This window comes from Dendrobates tinctorius, unplaced genomic scaffold (assembly GCF_039654945.1).
Source record: "Dendrobates tinctorius isolate UK_male_01 unplaced genomic scaffold, ASM3965494v1 ptg000075l, whole genome shotgun sequence".
Lineage (NCBI taxonomy): Eukaryota > Metazoa > Chordata > Amphibia > Anura > Dendrobatidae > Dendrobates > Dendrobates tinctorius.
This window is the reverse complement of record NW_027361743.1, coordinates 47,576,037-47,598,055: the sequence shown is the minus strand read 5'-3', so window position 1 is coordinate 47,598,055 and position 22,019 is coordinate 47,576,037. Positions and strand designations below refer to the sequence as shown.

The window sequence follows — 22,019 nt, the reverse complement described above, 5'->3', positions numbered from 1 at the left end:
TGTATGTAGTATGCATGTAGTATGCATGTAGTATGTATGTAGCATGTATGTGGTATGTATGTGGTATGTATGTAGCATGTAGTATGTATGTAGCATGCATGTAGTATATATGTAGTATGTATGTAGCATGTAGTATGTATGTAGTATGTATGTAGTATGTATGTGGTATGTATGTAGCATGTAGTATGTATGTAGCATGCATGTAGTATATATGTAGTATGTAGTATGTATGTAGTATGTATGTGGTATGTATGTAGCATGTAGTATGTATGTAGCATGCATGTAGTATGTATGTAGCATGCATGTAGTATGTATGTAGTATGCATGTAGTATGCATGTAGTATGTATGTAGTATATATGTAGTATGTATGTAGCATGTATGTGGTATGTATGTAGCATGTAGTATGTATGTAGCATGCATGTAGTATATATGTAGTATGTAGTATGTATGTAGTATGTATGTGGTATGTATGTAGCATGTAGTATGTATGTAGCATGTAGTATGTATGTAGCATGCATGTAGTATGTATGTAGCATGCATGTATGTATGTAGCATGCATGTAGCATGCATGTAGTATGTATGTAGTATGTATGTAGCATGCAGCATGTATGTAGTATGTATGTAGTATATATGTAGTATGTATGTAGCATGTAGTATGTATGTAGCATGTAGTATGTATGTAGCATGCATGTAGTATGTATGTAGCATGTAGTATGTATGTAGCATGCATGTAGTATGTATGTAGTATGTATGTAGTATATATGTAGTATGTATGTAGCATGTAGTATGTATGTAGCATGTAGTATGTATGTAGTATTTTTTTTTTTTAACATTTAACACATTAGCCGGATGATGGGACTACTACTGTCCCATCATTGGCTAATGTGTCAATCACTGTCATGGTAGCAGGCATCGCCCGATGGGACTTGTAGTCCCATCGGACGATGCTTGCACAGACCCCCGGACATCAGCACAGCCCCCCGGCAGGCCGGCACAGCCCCCCGGCAGGCCGGTACAGACCCCCACAGGGTGCACAGACCACCGGCAGGCCGGCACAGCCCCCCGGCAGGCCGGTACAGACCCCCACAGGGTGCACAGCCCCCCGGCAGGCCGGCACAGCCCCCCGGCAGGCCGGTACAGACCCCGGGCAGTCCACACAGCCCCCCGGCAGGCCGGCACAGCCCCCCGGCAGGCCGGCAGAGACCCCCGGAAGGCCCGAAATGACGGCGCATCATGATGCGCACACACCGCGCATCATGATGACGTCAGGCCGTCAATCAACTGAACTTCCGATTCCGATGCCGAATTCCGATATTGAAAAAATATCGGAAGTCGGTATCGGAATTCCGATACAGCAAGTATCGGCCGATACCCGATACTTGCGGTATCGGAATGCTCAACACTACCTATGATGTAAATTACAGACGCCTCTCATCTTTTTAAGTTGTGGAACTTGCACTATTGCTGACTGACTAAATACTTTTTTGCCCCACTGTATATATATATACTAGCTATTGAACCCTTTCTACACCCGGGTGGAGAGCATTTTTATTGGTATATGGTTTCCCATCCTAGTATGTGCTGCCCCCTCCTATCCTGGTATGCATAGCACCCTTCATCCTTATCCTGGTATGCATGGTACCCCTCATCCCTATCCTGCTATGCATGGCACCCCTCATCCCTATAATGGTATGCATGGCCCCCTCATCCTTATTCTGGTATTTATGGTCCCCTCACCCCTCCAATCCTGCTATGCATGGCACCCAATTCGTCATCCTGGTATGCATGGTCCTCTCACCCCCCAAGCCTGGTATGCATGGTACCCTCTCATCCCTATCCTGTTTTGCATGGTACCCCTTCATCCCTATCCTGGTATGTATGGTCCCCTCACCCCCAAATTCTGGTAGGCATGGTCCCCTCACCCCCAAGTCCTGGAATGCATGATCCCCTCACCCCACAATCCTGGTATGCATGGTCCCCTTACCCCCAATCCTGGTATGCATGGTCCCCTTACCCCCAATCCTGGTGTGCATGGTCCCCTCACCCCCCCAATCCTGGTATGCATGGCCCCCTCACCCCCCAATCCTGGTATACATAGTCCCCTCACCCCCCAATCCTAGTATGCATGGTCCCCCCTCATCCCTATCTTAGGATGTATGGTGCCTCCTCACCCCCCCCAATCCTGGTTTGCATGGTCCCCTCATCCCCAATCCTGCTATACATAGCACCCCTTACCTCCCAACTCTGGTATGCATGGTCCCCTCATCCACAATCCTGTTATGCATGGTACCCCTCACCCCCTATCCTGGTATGCATAGTCCCCTCACCCCCCAATCCTGGTATGCATGGTCCCCCCTCATCCCTATCGTAGGATGTATGGTACCTCCTCACCCCCCAATCCTGGTATACATGGTCCCCTCATTCCCAATCATGCTATACATGGCACCCCTCACCTCCCAATCCTGGTATGCATGGACCCCTCATCCCCTATCCTGGTATGCATGGTACCCCTCACCCCCCTATCCTGGTATGCATGGAATCCCTCCCCCCCTATCCTGGTATGCATGGTCCCCTCCCCCCCCCATCCTGGAATGCATGGTCCTCTCACCTCCCTATCCTGGTATGCATGGTCCCCGCACCCCCCTATCCTTTTATGCATAGTCCCCTTACCCCCAGTCCTAATATGCATGGTCCCCTCACCCCCCAATCCTGGTATGCATGCTACCCCTCACTCCCCTATCCTGATATGCATGGTCCCCTCACCCCCCAATCCTGATATGCATAGTCCCCTTACCCACTATCCTGGTATGCATGCTACCTCTCACCCCCCTATCCTGATATGTATGGTCCCCCTCACCCCTATTATACTGCACACATACAAAAAAAACATTTATACTCAACTTTCTTTCCTGTGCTCCAGCACTGTCCCGTTCTGCCGGAGGAGTGTGGGGGAGGAGTGTGGCGTCGGAGTATGCTCATGCCCATACCGCGCTGTCCAACGCCTTATTGCTGAAGACACACAGCAATTGTGTCTTCAGTAAAATGGTGCTTGATAGCGCTATGCGCATGTGCGATTCTGATGCAAACTCCTGCCCCGGTCTCCGGTGAGAAGAGCCGCTACAACGCTCCTCTCTGTCAGGTAAGTACGTAAGTATGGCGCCGGAGATCGCAGTATGCATTCAGTGTCTACCGTTATCTCCGGCACCATACACACTCCCTGTACCGCTGGATGCCTTCTTCTGTCTTGAGCCAGACTGCGCAGGCACATCACGCTTGCACAGTCTATAAAGGCTTCGGACAGAGTGACACTTCCAGCGTTATATTATAGATATATACACACACACACACAGGTGCTCCTCACAAAATTAGAATATCATCAAAAAGTTAATTTATTTCAGTTCTTCAGTACAAAAAGTAAAACATATATTATATATATATATATATATATATATATATATATATAGTCATTACAAACAGAGTGATCTATTTCAAGTGCTTATTTCTGTTAATGTTGATGATTATGGCTTACAGCCAATGAAAACCCAAAAGTCATTATCCCAGTAAATTAGAATACTTTTTAACATCAGCTTGAAAAATTATTTTAAATTTCGAAATTTTGGCCTCCTGAAACACATGTTCAGTAAATGGACTCAATTCTTGGTCGGGGCTCCTTTTGCATCAATTACTCCATCAATGTGGCGTGGCATGGAGGCGATCAGCCTGCGGCACTGCTGAGGTGTTATGGAAGCCCAGATTGCTTTGATAGCAGCCTTCAGCTCATCTGCATTGTTGGGTCTGGTGTCTCTCATCTTCCTCTTGACAATATCCCATAGAGTCTCTATGGGGTTAAGGTCAGACAAGTTGCTGGCTAATCAAGTACAGTGACATTGTTGTTTTTAAACCAGGTATTGGTATTTTGGCAGTGTGGACATAGTTGTCATGGGAGATTTCAACTATCCAGACATTTGTTGGGAATCTCTCTCAGGCAACACTAACAGGTCAAGGAAATTCTTATCCTCTCTTGCTGACAACTTTATCTTCCAAAAGGTAGGGGAGAAAACAAGGGGAACTGCTACCTTGGATCTAATCCTTATAAACAGGGAGGAAATGGTTGAGGAGGTAAAAGTGGCTGGGACCCTAGGAGGTAGCGACCATGCTATTTTAGAATTTTGGATAACTAGAGGAGGAAGACCTGTGAAGACTCAGACGTCAAGGTTAGATTTCAGAAAGGCAGATTTTAAGGGATTCAGAAAGAGAATTGGAGGGATCCAATGGCTGGATATCCTTAAAGACAAAAATGTCCAGGAAGGATGGGAAATCTTGAAAAGTGAAATTCTCAAAGCACAATTGTTAACAATTCCGAAAAGAGGGAAGAATAGCAAGCATTTAAGGAAACCAGGATGGATGAACACAGAACTTAAGCACATGCTAAAAAGGAAGAAAAAAATATGTTTATAAATGGAAAGAGGGAGGCATATCTAAAGAAGAATATAATGCTGTCTGCAGAACCTGCAGGGCACAAATCAGATTATCTAAAGCTGAAAATGAATTGAGGCTTGCAAGAGATGTCAAAAGCAATAATAAAGGATTTTGGGGATATGTCAAAAGTAAAAGAAAAGTCAAAGATGCTATAGGATTTTTACAGGATGAAAATGATGAAATGGTAAGACAGGATGTTGAGAAGGCCGAACTTTTAAATTCCTATTTTGCATCTGTTTTCTCTCAGAAAGGAAATGTAACATCAACTGTTCTTCACTGTCCTATTAAGGGAATAGAAGAATACAGGATATCTATAAACAGAAAGATAGTGAGGAAACACTTAGCTAACCTAAATGAATTCAAGTCTCCAGGTCCAGATGAATTACACCCCAGAGTACTGAAGGAGATAGCAGAAGAAATTTTTGAACCCCTCTCCATAATCTTTGAAAATTCTTGGAGAACAGGAGAAGTCCCAGAAGACTGGAGAAGAGCAAATGTTGTTCCTATCTTCAAAAAGGGGAAGAAGGTGGACCCAGGCAACTATAGGCCGGTGAGACTGACTTCTATACCAGGAAAGATCTTTGAACAGATTATTAAACAACATGTATGTCAGTACCTGGATAAGAATGAAATGATTAAACAGAGTCAGCATGGGTTTGTAACTAATAAGTCATGTCAAACTAACTTAATTTCCTTCTATGACGGAATCACTGATTGGGTGGATCAAGGAAATGCTGTAGATATAGTATATCTTGACTTCAGCAAAGCATTTGACAAAGTATCTCATACAATCCTTATTGAAAAAATGACTAAGTATGGAATGGACAAGGCAACTGTTAGGTGGTTTCATAACTGGCTAAGGCTAGTTTCACACTTGCTTTTTTTTGCAGCGCGTTTTTCCCGCAAAAAAACGCATTGAAAAAACGCATACAAAAGCATACAACTGCTGCGTTTTTTTCAAGCATTTTTATGAGCATGCATGAAAAAAACGCAGCGTTTTTATGCGTTTGTATGCGTTTTTAGTGCGTTTTTACCGCGTTTGCGTTTTTTTCCAACATTTTTAGGTGGCCCCTCACACCACCCAAACCATGACTTTACTAACCCTAACCCTGACCCTAACCCTAACCCTAACCCTGACCCTAACCCTTAACCAAATCATACTTAACCCTAATCCTGACCCTAACCCTGACCCTAACCCTAACCCTAACCCTAACCCTGACCCTAACCCTTAACAAAACCATAATTAACCCTAATCCTGACCCTAACCCTGACCCTAATCCTTAACAAAACCATACTTAACCCTAACCCTGACCCTAACCCTAACCCTGACCCTAACCCTAACCCTAACCCTAACCCTTAACCAAACCATACTTAACCCTAATCCTGACCCTAACCCTGACCCTAATCCTTAACAAAACCATACTTAACCCTAACCCTGACCCTAACCCTAACCCTGACCCTAACCCTAACCCTAACCCTGACCCTAACCCTAACCCTAACCCTAACCCTGACCCTAACCCTTAACAAAACCATACTTAACCCTAATCCTGACCCTAACCCTGACCCTAACCCTTAACCAAACCATACTTAACCCTAACCCTGACCCAAACCCCAACCCTAACCCTGACCCTGACCCTAACCCTAACCCTAAACCCCCTTAACTAACCCTAACTCTAACCCAAACCCCTAAATTCCATGGTTAAAAAAAAAAACGCATATGCAAAAAAACGCATACATGAGCATGCCAGTGCGCACATATGCGCATCCATAGGCTATAATGGCCTTTTTTAGCACAAAACGTGCGCATATGTGCGCATGCGCTTTTTTGCAGGGCCAAAAAATGCAACATGCTGCGTCTGGAAAATACAAACGCACACCCCAAAAAAACGCAGCGCATGAAAATCGCATACATGCGCTTACAAGCGCGCAGGTATGCACACCCATGTTAAATATAGGGGAAAAAACGCATGCGCACATATGCGTTTTTTTCCAGCGCTAAAAAACGCAAATGTGAAACCAGCCTTAGTGATCGGACCCAAAGAGTGGTCGTAAATGGCTGCACATCCAGTTGGAAGAATGTGTCAAGTGGGGTGCCACAGGGCTCTGTCCTGGGCCCTGTATTGTTCAACATCTTTATCAATGATTTAGATGAAGGAATTGAGGGTAAACTGATTAAATTTGCTGATGACACAAAGCTAGGAGGGATAGCTAATACTAGAGAAGAGAGAGAGAGGATTCAAAAAGATATAAATAAACTGGAGAAGTGGGCAGCAACTAACAGAATGGTTTTTAACAGGGAAAAATGCAAAGTACTACATCTGGGCAATAAAAATGAAAAAAGCATATACAGAATGGGAGGAATAGGGCTAAGCAACAGCACATGTGAAAAAGACTTGGGTATACTAATAGATCACAGACTGAATATGAGTCAACAGTGTGATGCAGCAGCAAAAAAGGCAAATGCAATTCTAGGATGTATTAACAGAAGCATACAGTCTAGATCACGTGAAGTCATTATTTCCCTCTACTCCTCTTTGGTCAGACCTCATCTGGAGTATTGTGTCCAGTTTTGGGCACCACATTTTAAAAAAGACATCAACAAACTGGAGCAAGTTCAGAAAAGAGCGACCAGAATGGTGACCGGTCTGCAAACCCTGTCTTATGAGGAAAGGTTGCAGGATTTGGGAATGTTTAGTTTGAAAAAGAGAAGACTGAGAGGAGACTTAATAGCTGTCTACAAATATCTAAAGGGCTGTCACATTGTAGAAGGATCAACTTTATTCTCATTTGCACAAGGAAAGACTAGAAGCAATGGGATGAAACTGAATGGGAGGAGACACAGATTAGATATTAGAAAAAACTTTTTGACAGTTAGAGTGATCAATGAGTGGAACAAGCTGCCACGAGAAGTGGTGAGTTATCCTTCAATGGAAGTCTTCAAACAGAGGCTGGACAGACATCTGACTGGGATGATTTAGCGAATCCTGCTTTGAGCAGGGGGTTGGACCAGATGGCCCAGGAGGTCCTTTCCAACTCTACGATTCTATGATTCTATGATTCTAAGTACTGAAGGAGAATGACATTTCCATCTCCAAAAAGCTTGTTGGCGCAGGGAAGCATGAAGTTCTCTAAAATTTCCTCGTAGACAACTGTACTGACTTTGGTCTTGATAAAACACAGTGGACCTACACCAGCAGATGACATGGCTCCCCAAACCATCACTGATTGTGGAAACTTCACACTAGACCTCAAGCAGCTTGGATTGTGGCCTCTCCACTCTTCCTCCATCGTCTGTGACCTTGATTTCCAAATGAAATGCAAAATGTACTTTCATCTGAAAACAAGACCTTGGACCACTGAACAACAGTCCAGTTCTTTTTTTCCTTGGCCCAAGTAAGATGCTTCTGGAGTTGTCTAATGGTCATGAGTGGCTTGATACAAGGATTGCGACACTTGCAGCCCGTATCCTGGATACGTCTGTGTGTGGTGACTCTTGAAGCAATGACTCCAGCAACAGTCCACTCCTGGTGAATCTCCCCCAAATTTTTAAATGGCCTTTTCTTAATCCTTTCAAGGCTGTGGTTATCCCAGTTGCTTGTGCACCTTTTTCTACCACACTTTTTCCTTTCACTCAACTTTCCATTAATATGCTTGGATTCAGCACTCTGTGAACAGCCAGCTTCTTTAACAATGACGTTTTGTGGCTTACCCTCCTTGTGGAGTGTGTGAATTTCTGGATTCTGGACATTTGTCAAGTGAGCAGTCTTCCTCATGATTGTTGAGCCTACTGAAACAGGCTAAGGGACCTTTTTAAATCCTTATGAAGCATTTGCAGATGTTTTTTGTTAATTATTCTAATTTACTGAGATAATGACATTTGGGTTTTCATTGGCTGTAAGCCATAATCATCAACATTAACAGAAATAAACTCATGCAATAGATCACTCTGTAATGATTCTATATTCTATATGAGTTTCACTTTTTGTATTGAAGAACTGATGATATTCTAATTTTGTGATAAGCACATATATATATATTTAGCTGCCAAGTGAGGTTTAGGCATTTAAACAACTGCCAATCAGAGAAGGAGAGTTTCATGTAAAAAAACATGAGAGGGGCAAAGCGTCTGCATAAACTTCTTGCGAGTCATCAGTTGTGCAATTTGAAACTTCCAACAGATTGTAAGGTCTGAAGGTAATGGTTAAAAAAATCTTATTATTAAAAATATTTTAGGTCTACATCTGCCTTAAAGGAGCTTTCCTCCCCTTTTTTATTTACTCGTATTCTACTACTATACTCTCTTGCCGACAGTACCCAGATGCACACAGGCTGTATATGTGGTATCACCACTGCAGCCTATCGCTCTTCATATACAAAACTCGTTTTCCTTTTACACTAGTTTTATGGCATTAGTATCTTTAACTTAATGATTAATCATGCTGGAAAATGAAACATTTCAAGTATCTTATTATCTTGTCTCAGGAGGTTATGAAAAATCTTGTTAAGAGATATGTTGCTGCAATGATCAGGGACGCTAAGACTGAAGAAGGGTTAACAGAAGAAAACTTTAAGGTATCTTGTCTGCGATTTCATCATTTGTTTATTGTATTAAGGTTGTTTTATTCTTTAGATTAGCTAATTTAACCTTACCATTATTCAGTGTGAATAATAGACTGATCAATCACATCTACATATTGTACACTAATCATGTGAGTGAGGAGGGAGGTAACTTGTATTTATCCAGTATTTTCTCCAATATAATTTACATAATTTTCCTCTGACTTTATTACATGTATATGCTAATGACAGATCATTCATTTTGTCATTTACAGATTTAAAGAGGGTTTTTCTTAGGTGGCGGATCAGAACAGTAGCCATAGTAGGTGTAACGTATGTTACAAGGCCTATAGAGTGGCCTGTGATGCAGGTCACGCAAGAAGAACAAAATGCAAACGTGTCAGGCCCTCCTGCATTACCACTTGTTCTGAATCGATTCCTGCCCCTCTTATCACAGCCAGGCCTTATTGCAGTGCCTCCTCATCTCAGCATGTCAGAGCAGGCAGCACTGCCGGAGCGCCTTGACATGATGCATGGTGGGGGGAGTGTTAAGGTGCAAGATAGGGTAGGAGTTCCTGGCTGTGATGCACGGTCGGGGGAGTGTTAAGGTGCAAGATAGGGCAAAACAGTAGGAGTTCCTGGCTGTGATGCACGGTGGGGGGAGTGTTAAGGTGCAAGATAGGGCAGAACAGTAGGAGTTCCTGGCTGTGATGCACGGTGGGGGGAGTGTTAAGGTGCAAGATAGGGCAAAACAGTAGGAGTTCCTGGCTGTGATGCACGGTGGGGGGAGTATTAAGGTGCAAGATAGGGCAGAACAGTAGGAGTTCCTGGCTGTGATGCACGGTGGGGGGAGTGATAAGGTGCAAGATAGGGCAGAACAATAGGATTGCCCTGGCTATGAGGCACGGTAAGGGGAGTGGTAAGATGCAAGATAGGGAACAGTAGGAGTGCTTAGCTGTGATGCACGGTGGGGGAGAGGTAAAGTGCAAGATACGGCAGAACAATAGGAGTGCCTGGCTGTGATGCGCAGTGAGGGGGGAGTAGCAGAGTGCAAAATGAGGCAGCACAGTAATAGTGCCTGGCTGGGATGCACAGTGGTGAGGAGTAGAGGGGTGCAAGAGAAGGCAGCACAGTAGCAGTGCCTGGCTGGGATGTGCGATGGAGAGAAATGGAGGGGTGCAAAAAAGAGAAGTGCAATAGGAGTGCCTGGCTGTGATGTCTAGTGGGGGGAGTTGAGCAGTGCAAGAGATGGAAGCACAGTAGGAGTATCTGGCTGTGATGCGCGATCGATTCGGACGCTGACAGCGTGCAAGAGAGGGAAGCACACTAGGAGTGCCTGGCAGTGATAGGAAGGAATGGCCCATCTAGTAACTCAACTGGTTGCACACTATGTGTATTTAGCATATATATATATATATATGACTTAAATAGGCTACTTTCACATTAGCGTTTTTTAGCGCAGCACTTCATGCGTAATAGAAACACATGCAAAAAAGCATCATGCGTTTTGCATGCATTTGTGTTTTTTAGGCGCATGCATTTTAACCAGTTTCTAGCCATGTTAACTCTTAAAACGCATGCGTTTTTTAATGCAGGCGTGTGCAAGTCCATGCACATGTCTGCGTTCCCATAGATTGTAATGCACTATTTTGTCGCATTCCGGCGCAAGTATGCACATGCGTTTTTTTTACGCCGTTGGACGGACCCAAAAATGTAACAGGTTGCTTATCGCGCGCCTAGGTGCACACCTTAAAAAACACATGCGCACGAAAACGCATACAAACACTTGCAAACGCAAGACCATGCGCTCCCATGTTAAGCATAGGTGCGCATGACGCATGCGCATGGACGCGCACGATGCGCTGCGCAAAAAAATGCTAATGTGAAACCAGCCTTGCTCTGTTTTACTGTTTTATGGATATATTAAACCCTAGAAATACATTTTTTCTAGTTCTAGCTCCTCTGAAAGATAGCAATCTCTGCAAGAAAGAGGAAATATTAGAAACATGTACAGATTATACTGCAGTGCAGTGTCGGACTGGGGTGCTAAGGGCCCACCAGTAACATTGATTGTGGGGGCCCACTTTTCACCTGCATACAAGTATTACACTACCCTCATTCACAAATGTATCTATATCTCTATATAATAATAAACTGGGTAGTTTGGTTAATGAATGATGAGATGCTGCTTTATGTACAGAGTGATCAAGTGAATTATGCCAAGTACTGCCCATAGAGTGGGGTTGGAGGCTCATATCTGCACAGTGGCCCACCAGGAGATTCCCCTGTTACCCTGTGGGCCAGTCCGAGCCTGCTGCAGTGCCTTGATTGGCAACAATGTCTTGTTTTATAGTTTGTACTTGGGTTGATTGATAGTAAATGTGAGTTCATAAATTCATGCTGGGGAAAGAAATAATGATTAGATTTTTAATCCTTTTATGACATGACTATCTCTATAGAAAGCATAGAAGACTAGAGGCAGTATTATAGAGAGATACAAAATTCCTATATTGTTACCCTGGTGATGACGTTGATTTTTTGAAATTTTTCACAGGAATTAAAGCAAGATATTTCCAGCTTCCGTTTTGAAGTCTTGGGATTGTTAAAAGGAAATAAGCTAAATTTTCACAACACTAAAATGAACAATGTATCAGAGGAAGCAGAAGAGAAAAGTATACCCAAAGAAAATAAAAGTAGAACGCAGAAGAAAAACTTCAGCTTCTTTGACATAACCACGATGATTCATCCCAGAACGGGAGAGATAAGCGCCGATAAGCATAACAATGTGAGCAATGGCACAGCTCTGCTAGCTTCACAGCCTGCGAAGGAAAAGCCGAAGAAAATTCAATTTGCCAAAGACATAAAAAGCTTTGGGCTTTTTCACAGACATGTAAAAACTACTACCACTGAACCGAGCTCTGCTAAAATCTACTCGGTTTCCGAGGAAATTCTGGAGAAAGAAATATCTAGCCCAACAGAAAAAACTTTTAACTCCGCAAAGAGCCAAGAACATAGCAAGGAATTAAATGTTAACACACTGGATGAACAATGTGCAGTAACTCCAGGTCGTATGGATTCCTTGGAATGTCTACCATCAGAGCCTTCTGCCAGTGGCTACAGTTTAACAGAGGAAAGTCGATTCCATGATGTCGAATACACATCGAGCAAAGAACTACCGTCAGATTCAAAAAGCACAAAAGAAGAGCCCTCCACAGAAGGAGATACTATTACTAAACTGTGACCATCATCTGTACATATGACATATGATATTTTAAGTGCATTTGGAATGTTTAATAATTCCTTACATGACTGATTAAAGCATTGTCACTTTGGGGCATGACGACTATTTATAAAGAAATGACCAACTATTGGGTTTCGAAAGCAGAGTAGGAATTATGTAGGGTTGGCAAAAGGAATTAGCATTTAGATTTTTTTTTTTTGCAGAAACTGTAGTTACTATCAATATATAAGTAAATCCATATAAGTACCTTCATATATTAGACTATGCAAAATAATCTTATTGAACGCATTGAAGAAAACTGTTACTGTTAACACTATTGTACATTATTTCTTGATAGGATGTAAGTGAAGACATCTATTGTAATGTATTAATGGTGAGATGGTTCTACAGAGGGAATTAGACATGAAGCTCAGGGAATATTAGTAAATATGTTCTTCTATGTACAGGGTGTTTCATTGTGTATTGCACAAAACCACATGGGAGCAAAGGGTACGGATCGTAAAGGTGGAGCCTCACTTTTTTTTTTTCATAGTTTTCACTGTACTTCTCGGGGAAGAGAAAACATTGTGGTGGTAAAAAAAAGACCTCATAGACCATTCTTGTTATTGAATAGTTTGTATCTTTGGAATTGTGTGATTGTGTTGGCTTTGGGCTCTACCACAGATTAGGATGGAAACTGTAGAAATGTTATCTTAGAAGTAGTAGGCGACGGAAGACGGAAACCCTGTAAATGACAACTATCAGAGGTACAAGAGAGTGTTTCCTCCTCTTTTCTTTGTACTAATTTTAAGAATTTCCAATAAAATGTTTTCTGTTAATCATCACTTTATCAAAATTAATTTATACACATGGCATAGAGTAACTTTCAAATACACTGCATTACATATTGTATACATATTATGAATGTCAGCTAGAATTATACGTCAAAGCTGCACCCACAATTTTTCGGCTTATTATTCAAACAGGTCAAGAAGCTTGAGGCCAGGCACACTCCCAACAGTTTATTTGATCCCATTAAGACAGTGGGACAATTTATTGTCATCCATCAGATTACTGGTACTATTGAGCGCTTGGTATACAGATGATTCTGCTGTGAAAAAATTAAGCCAGCTCAGGCTGTGGTGAAAATTCAACTAGGAAGCCTCTAGAATAGTGAATGCAGCAGCTTTGTGTATCATTACAGGATTTAACATAGAGGGAATCTGTCCATTCGGTCATGCCTCCTAAGTCGTCTACATGGATATGCAGGTCATAAAGAGTTGAATAAAATGTTACCTTGATATCTGCTATACAGTTTCTTATTCCAGAAAAATCTGTGTTTTCCTTAATATGTAAATTTGCTGTTAAGATCTCTAGGCCGGACACAGATCTCCCTGAAAAATTACCTCCAGAGTTTATTTTAAATGAAAGGGAGTGTTAGAAGTGTCAGTAATGTAATGACCAACAGTCTGTTGTCCTGATCTCACTGCAGAGCTGTGTGTGATTATAACTACTTAGTGCAGCAGAGCTGAGCTTTTTCTCACTACAAACACATCTGCAACTGCAGCTCTCTACTCAAAGTGTTGTCACCTCTGCTGTACTGCCCTTTCCCCAAAAATAGCTACCTGTGTGATAGATGCTGAAGCCCTCTGAAAGGACAACTGCAGCTGCACATGTGTTTGTAGTGAAACAATGCTCAGCTTTGTGGTACTGTGCTAGTTATAATCAAACACCACTCTCCAGTGAGATCAGGAGAGCAGACTGCCAATCTGCAGATATCGCATATATCAAAGAATCATTTCATTCTACTCACTATGGCTTGCATGCTCATATAGATGTCTTAGGGGGGGTTGATACTACTAATCGATTCCCTTTATGAATACAAGGTAACCAATGAATTGACAAATTTACTAAAAATTTCTGTTAATAAATGCTATACACTCAATGCTTCCTACTTAAATATAAATGTTAGCTATCAAACCATAGAACAGAATACTGTGGCCACTCTTAGATGGAAATTATTTGTCCATATTTTAGCACCAACATTAAAGTGGATTTGTTATAAAAATACATTTATCACATACAGTATCTCAGGATTGGCCGTCAATGTCTTTTCTCTGCTATCCTCCACTGGTTCTCCCACCACTCATGAGAATGTGTGTCTCAATCCTCTATTCTATCTCACTGCTGTTGGAGGTGTCTGGTCAAACATAACCTCTGCCACTCCATTTAGTGCCTATGAGACTGATAGAGGTAGCTTAGTACAGCATTCGGCTGTCTCCATCAGTTACATAGACATCAATAGAGCAGTAGATGTTCTCCATAAATCCTGGCAGTAGTAAAGCTAATATGCGGGATCAGGACGCACATTTTGCGAACAAGAGGTAGGCCCTCCACCATTAAGAAATGTATAGTCTATTATTGAAATTGGTGATGATAAAATTTCTTTTGTGGAAAACTCATTTGAAAGCTGCAATACCAAGACCGCCTGAATTTCAACTGAATTTAAAGTGGATACCTGTAATGTTGAAAATGATATCTGAACTGCAGGAAGGATGTGATAGAGCAGGAAGAAATGATCAGATTGATTTACAGTTTTGCAGGAAATGCTTCAGAAAATTTCACATTTTATTCATTGAAATCTCTGACGCTTGTATGCATATGAGACCAGTGGGTGGTCCTACTCAGTGATTGACAGTATTCCCTGTGTTACTGTCCAAGCAAAGATAGCTGTCAGTCACTAGTAGAGTAGAACCTCCAACTGGACTCATATACATACAAGTTACACTGGATCTTTACCAACAAACCAATATGTCATGAAGTTTTGCTTCTCGTTCTCTATCCCATGCCACCCACAAATTGAACTTCATATACAATGTTACAGGTTCCCTTTAAATCACCATTCAATGCAACAGTGAATTAAGCTTAGTTCAATAGAAACTCGGAAGTTGCAGTCATTGTGGCCTTAATACAGATTCTAAAATTGGGCTGTGTATGTGAAAGTTGTCAAAACGAAAAGCAATTAAATTTACCTTCTTCAATTTGAGAAGCAATCAACATGGCCCTAAACTTCCCACAGATCTAGACTTTACTGGGAAACAAAGTTAGACGGCCAACATTGCCTTTATGAATGAACAGAATGACAGCTGGCTAATTGTCTTTCTTGGATGTAGCAGAGCAGTTTTATGTGTAGCTATGATTTTCAACAGTGTTTTCAGTGAAGGTCTAGTGGTAATCTGGGATTCTTGAGATCCTGTAAGGGGCTCCCCAGGAAACAATAAGGATATGTGTGCTTGATGTCTTTTAAACGCCGGTGTCCTTCTTGAGTTTTTCAAACAGAAGACACTTCAGGAAAATGCCGGTTGTGTTTTTCCAGAAGCATTTTTGTTGTAGCTTATTCTGTCATTTTTGGGGACAGATTTGTCGCTGGTGTTATAAGACAGTGACTGGTGTTTTCATGCAGGAAAACATCTGAAGTATGGTCAGGTCACTTCTTTCAGCTTTGCAGCATTCAAAGCCTGAATTGGTTAAAAGAAGCTCAAAAACACATACACACACTGTATACACAGCCAGTCTTTTTGACATTGCAATGCATAAGTTTCCTTTTTGTATTTTGAAAGAACTTTTTCAGGCCTCGCAGCCGACCTGCCTAAAAAAAGACCTTGTGTGCACAAGTTCCCATGATGAGTATTTGGAACGTTTGTGACGCTGACTATTTACGCTGCTCAAAAAAATATGAGGTTGCTTACAGTTTTAGCAAAGTGGATGGAGCGTATATCAAAACCATTAAGAAAACTTAAAAATTATCATTTTTCTTGGATATGCTTAAAATTGAAATAATCCAAGTCAAACACACAAATACACGAAAATATATAGTCCATGATTATCCACCAAAAAATGCCCTAAGCAGCCCTATCGTGTGGGTCTACATTACTGCGGAGGTTGGCACCCTAACTGATACAACACACACAGCACACAGAACAGCATCTTGTATCCTCTATCTAGCTTCATATCTAGTTATCCTGATTATCTGGGCCTCCTGATGAACCACCTATGGGGAAACAAATTGGGGCAAAACATATTGGATAAGTAATCCCTATTTTTAACTTTATCATATAGTGTATTTGCAAAGCACAGACACTTTATTCATCTATAACTACTTGTGATAGAATGGTTAGTTAAGCTGCCCACTTTTCCAGTTGGGATAGCCAATGTATGGTATGAATCTATTTATTTTTTTAAAACCATTTCGTACAATCACACAGGTCATAAATATTTTGACGCTTTATCACTTAATCATGTCTAGACAACCAATGGCAGGTGAACATTTTGCTGCTTTGCTTTTTGGTTAAACCAGCTATAAAAGCACTGGCACTTTATCAAGCCACTGGCACTTTATCATTCCTCCTCTGCAGACTGCATAGATTGCTGTTTGTGGCTATAATGAGATGTACTGATAAATCTCTCGGTTATCCCTATATACAGTATATACTGTACACAAAGAATGATATGGGGTATCCTGTCTTATTAGATTTTTTTGCTTGGATTTATATATTTATCTATATTTGATGTTTTGTATACTTGTATAGTGCTTATGATATACCTTCCCTTCAAGATATGTCCAGTTTTGGTGTCCTGTACATATAATGCTTGCATTTTATGCTGTTCATATCAGGAATTAAAGGAATTCCCTGTTTATCTACCCCCCTCTTTTTTCATGTAGTGATCTTGATGTATTGTTTTTTCCAGTTATCCCTGGACACAGATACTTTATAGGATAGGAAAAATGTGGTCAGACAATCCGCGCTGCAAATCACTAAAAACTCAGATTATTAATACAGTGGTCTTTATTCTATGCATTTCAGCGTCTCACAGAACTCCTTCCTCAGGAAAAAATTACCAGATATAGGGATATGCAGGCATAGCCGTCAAGGAGCGGGGGTGCCATTTGTTGTATCATTTAGGGTGCCAACCTCCACAGCACAGTAGACCCAGACAATAGTGCTACCTAGTCGATTTTTAGGGTAGATAATCATCGACTATGTATTTTTGTTTATTTGTGTGTTCGTCTTGGATTATTTCCATTTTTAAGTATATCCAATAAAAATTGAGAATTTTTACGTTTATTTGATGGTTTTGATATTTGACGATCTTAAATTACATACACTCTTTTCTTACATAGAACTTAAAGTATGCTTTTTTTTTACGCAGCGTAAACTGACCTGCTCTGCATTTATGAAATCTGAAACATTTCAATTTTTCTTGCATTTTATTGGTGGATTTTCCACATAGGCTTGAATGAAATAAGGAGAATCTGTAGGTAAATAACACATCTGCTCACGACTAATTCGACTTTATCAAGTTTTATTAACATATTGTTAAAGTATTATAGTATATCATATATAATATAATATTAAAGTAACAGGAAGTTTCCAATACAAAACAGATTTTTTAAAAACATGACGAACCAAAAGGTAGATAAGCTTAAAAAATACAATAAAAATGCATGTAAAAAAACACTAAAAAACACAATGAAAAAAAACACAAGTAACCTAATTTACCTAATGAGTTGAGAAATGCTGCAGAAAATCTGCAACATCAAAAACTCACTGAAAACTCATCGTGGGTACGTTAACTAACAGAGAACAATTCCTTCATAGTAAAAAGAATAGAAATGACAGACCTAGAAGAGACCATTGGAAAAGGAAATATATTTAAAAAATCAAATAAGAAAAACTATAAATAAAATTATTATAAAAATATAATGTTATACTGTAGATGAAACAAGTATAGTAATTATAATAATAGGAACAGTATTAATTATTAACATTTATTAATTTTCTTCTAATTTTCACTATGAAATTATAGTTAAAACATTTATACTTTGTTTTTTAAATATAGTTCTAAACATTTCAGCTAAATCTCTACTATGATGCACAGTCACCCACAGTAAACACTGCCTTGTTAGGGCTCAAGCACTCAACCGTAAGAAATGGATGGGTGCTATCCATCATTTTATGGATAGCACTCATCCCCATGTTATTCAATGAGGATAAGGCTGGATTCACATTGCGTTGTGGGCAATGCGCTGACGGCATCCGTTACATAGCGGCACTAATGCTATGTAACGGATACGTTACCGCACCCATTGCCAGCAATAATAGTAATGCATCCTAAGGCATGCCAAAATCGGCATGCATTAGCGATGATGCGTTACTTCATGATGCACCCTCGAACGCGGTCTACAGCGTCCAAGGGTGCGTCTGGTCTAGCGCACATTGAACATACGCGTTCGCTGTGCATAGACCTGTATGGCTAACGCATGGTAGCGCATGGTAACGAAATGCTACCATGTGTTAGAGCATATGTTAGCGCTAGGTCGCAAAATGTCACGTCGGCGGTGGTAGCCGCCGCCGTCCCAGCAGCGGCTGGGCCCGCGGCCACCTATACTCACCGGCGCTCGCCACGCCGCACTGTGCCCACCCCCTCCTCGTTCCCCTCTGTCCGGCGCGTGCCTGCTTCGTGCGGGCACCTTTGGCCACAGGTGCGCGCTCTGCAGGTCTCTTAACCCTGCAGCGCCCACCCAGAAGCCTGAGCGCCCAATCAGCCAGCAGCATGGGGTATATCAGGCGTCTCCAACATGGTGGAGACGCCTGATTATTGTGTGCCTTTCCTTATGGTATCCTGGCCAAGTGTTTAGGGGTTTCCCCTTCTCACTCTCTCTCCTCAGTCCTGTACTCCAGTCCCCAGTCCTGTACTCCGTGTCTCCATCCTGCACCCCAGTGCCCAGTCCTGTACTCCATGTCTCCATCCTGTACTCCAGTGCCCAGTCCTGTACTCCGTGTCTCCATCCTGCACCCCAGTGCCCAGTCCTGTACTCCGTGTCTCCGTCCTGTACCCCAGTGCCAAGTCCGGTACTTCGTGTCTCCGTCCCGTACTCCCCTCTCTGTGCCTGGTCCTATACTCCATGTTTCCATCCTGCTCTCCACTCTGTACTTCCTACTCCCTTCTGCATTCTGTTCTCAGTCCTGCACCCCTCACTCAGTCCTTTGAGCCACCCCTCTTGGTTCTAGCAGTCGCGGCATCTGTCTTCCGAGGGCCTGCCCCTAACGGCCCCTGTATAGGGGTCGGCACCACCTGGCGCACTCAGCCCCGGGAGCTCCAGTGCTGCGATCCAGAGGGTCCACTCTCAGACGTAACCTACCTGTCATCACAGTATACGTCACATAAAATATGTAAAAAATTACATCCGCATTAGCGCGTCCGTTTAACGGATCCGTTAAACGGATGCCCCTAACGCAATGTGAACCTAGCCTAATCGGAGCACACTCAGTCATTCACGTCTATGGAGCCGTTGAGTGCAATGTGATTTTCACGGACAGACTGAATGGAGAATATGAAGAAACTTTTTTATTTTTACTTTATTTTTTTTCATCCGAGAAACTTGGATCACACTTTGATCAAACTCTGATCAGAGTGTGATTAGCATGATCGGATATTCTCGGATGAGAGAAAAATGGTCATGTGACCCAGGCATAACTCTTGCCACTCAGTGTTTATTTGTAGGATATAAATTTCCAAGCAAACTAGACTATAGTTCATAGACCTTTTGCAAAAGTTGCAGGGCTGAATTCACATCTTGTTAAATGGGGCAAAGAGTTTGATGAATACCTAAATTTAGCCCACTGTCCCCACTTTAAGCCTGACCGGGTACTTCTCTTACAAGGTGATCACCATACAAAATGACTCTACTGCCATACAGAATAAATATATGATGTGGCTTTTCCTGTGGATTTCACCCACATCACATTGGGAACGCTGTCGATTATTTACTGCTACATAATATTGTGTTAATGTAATTTTTAAAAAATGATTCGTTATTTTTTCTGGTTCATTCAGTATCTTGCTTAACTTAAATCCCATTTCGGCCCATTAACGAGAACCAATGTATAAGCCAATAGACACTGGTCAATATGAATAAGCCGGAGCGCTTTTCTAAGGGCTGGGAATCCTTTGTTACTTTGGTTTCTACATTTGAATAACTTCTTAAGTAGTCAACAAATATTGAATGATGGAAACTTATACCATTTTGTAATTTTCCCTACATCTCAATTTTCAATAAAATGTTAAAACAACGCAGGTTCCAATTTTAATCACTGCAGGCAAAAATCTTAAAGACAATGAGAAGTGTTTGCAACCATTTTCTTTCTACTGTACATAAACGTTATTTGCTTAGGGCAGCACGGTGGCTCAGTGGTTAGCACTGTTACTTTACAGCACTGGGGCCCTGGGCTCTAATCCCACCAGGGACAACATCTGTAAGGAGATTGTATGGTGTTTCCGTCAGTTCCTTTGTGTTCTCCGGTTTCCTCCCATACACGAAAATCATACTGATAGGGAATGTAGGTTGTGAGCCCCAATGGGGACAGCAGTGATGATGTCTGTAAAGTGCTGCAAAATATGATGGTGTTATAAACAAAGCATAATAAATGACAAATAAATACATTTTCTAAAATTAAATTACCCCTTTATGTTGTTGCTACTTTTCCTTAAAATGCATCACTTTCAAGGCGAGTGTCAAATCTTATGACAATTAGGCCGAGGCTGTAACACGACTTTGGCTGTGACGCTAATTTTTCAAACAGGTCTGATTTATTTATACTATTTAAGCATGGAAAGCATATTCATAAGCATGTAAATGAAGTTCCTGCAACCCCATTAAACAATCATAAGTGCCCCAACATGCCTTCAAAAAATTGTTTTATTCATGTCCCATGTTGCATGTAAATTGCACGATCGAATGGGTGAATCCAGGTCTCACTCAGCGCTGCCCCAGTCCCTTCAGAAGCCACCTCTTCTATCCTGCATCATTCACACAATGCTTGAAGTCTCACATCCGTGCAGTGGAGTATTGTAAAAAAAAAATTGTGCAGCCTTTTTAGAGAACCATAACATTTTTATTTTTCTGTTGAGTAGACTTGTTGAGCTGGCGTTTTTACTGATGCCATTTCATATACATTTCTATAAATAAATTCACATACTTTGATTGCTTAGTATTATATTTTTTAAAGAGGTGAGGTGACAAAAGAAAAAGCTATTTTGGAGTCTTGATTTTTAAAAAAAAAATCTTTAGAGCATTTAGCGACTGGGTTAATCAATTCTATATTTTAATATATCAGACTTTTAGAAAAGGGGTAGGATACCAAATTTGTTTTTTCTTATTCTTTATTTTAACCAAAGAAAATAGAGTTACAGAACATTTTTATGTTTTTAAAGGGAACGTGTCAGGTCCGCCATGCCCTCCAACCCAGCTGCATTCACTTATTTATGAGTACATTTCCTGCCTAACCATCCCTGTATAACATTTTTCTGTAAAAATGAGGTTTAAATAAAGCATTTATATTTCCCCTGTTTGTTATGCTAATGAGGGCTTTGACTAGTTGATGGTGGCGTTAATTGCCTCACACTAGCCGGCCCTCTTTCCATGTTGTCACGTCCCTATGGATGTGATAACATAATTTGCACGCATATCGTCATCGCCACTCATCGTCACTGCATCTCTGAAGTCGGGTGTACGCTTCCCAGTTTCAGAGGCACGCACTCCGCATGACCGGAAGCCATCTTCTAAACTTCTGGTCATGCGCAGTGCACCTCTGAATCCAGATGTATGCATCCTGCTTCAGAGGCGGGCACTACACCTGGCTTCAGAAACGCAGTGACGCTGCTGGACAAGATGACTGGTTCCAATTGAAGGAAACAGGA

At 41.6% G+C, this 22,019-nt stretch overlaps 1 protein-coding gene across 1 annotated transcript in view; it reads left to right on the top strand.

Annotated features, from left to right (window-relative positions):
* Positions 1-20,777, top strand: part of TRPC4 (transient receptor potential cation channel subfamily C member 4) — a 520,170-nt gene extending 499,393 nt beyond the window's left edge. Inside the window, exons 10-11 of the mRNA XM_073583258.1 lie at positions 8,963-9,052; positions 11,592-20,777. Coding sequence (XP_073439359.1) covers positions 8,963-9,052; positions 11,592-12,278 — 777 coding nt within the window. The 3' untranslated portion in view covers positions 12,279-20,777. The remainder of the gene's footprint in view (positions 1-8,962; positions 9,053-11,591) is intronic.
* Positions 20,778-22,019: the final 1,242 nt, after the last annotated feature.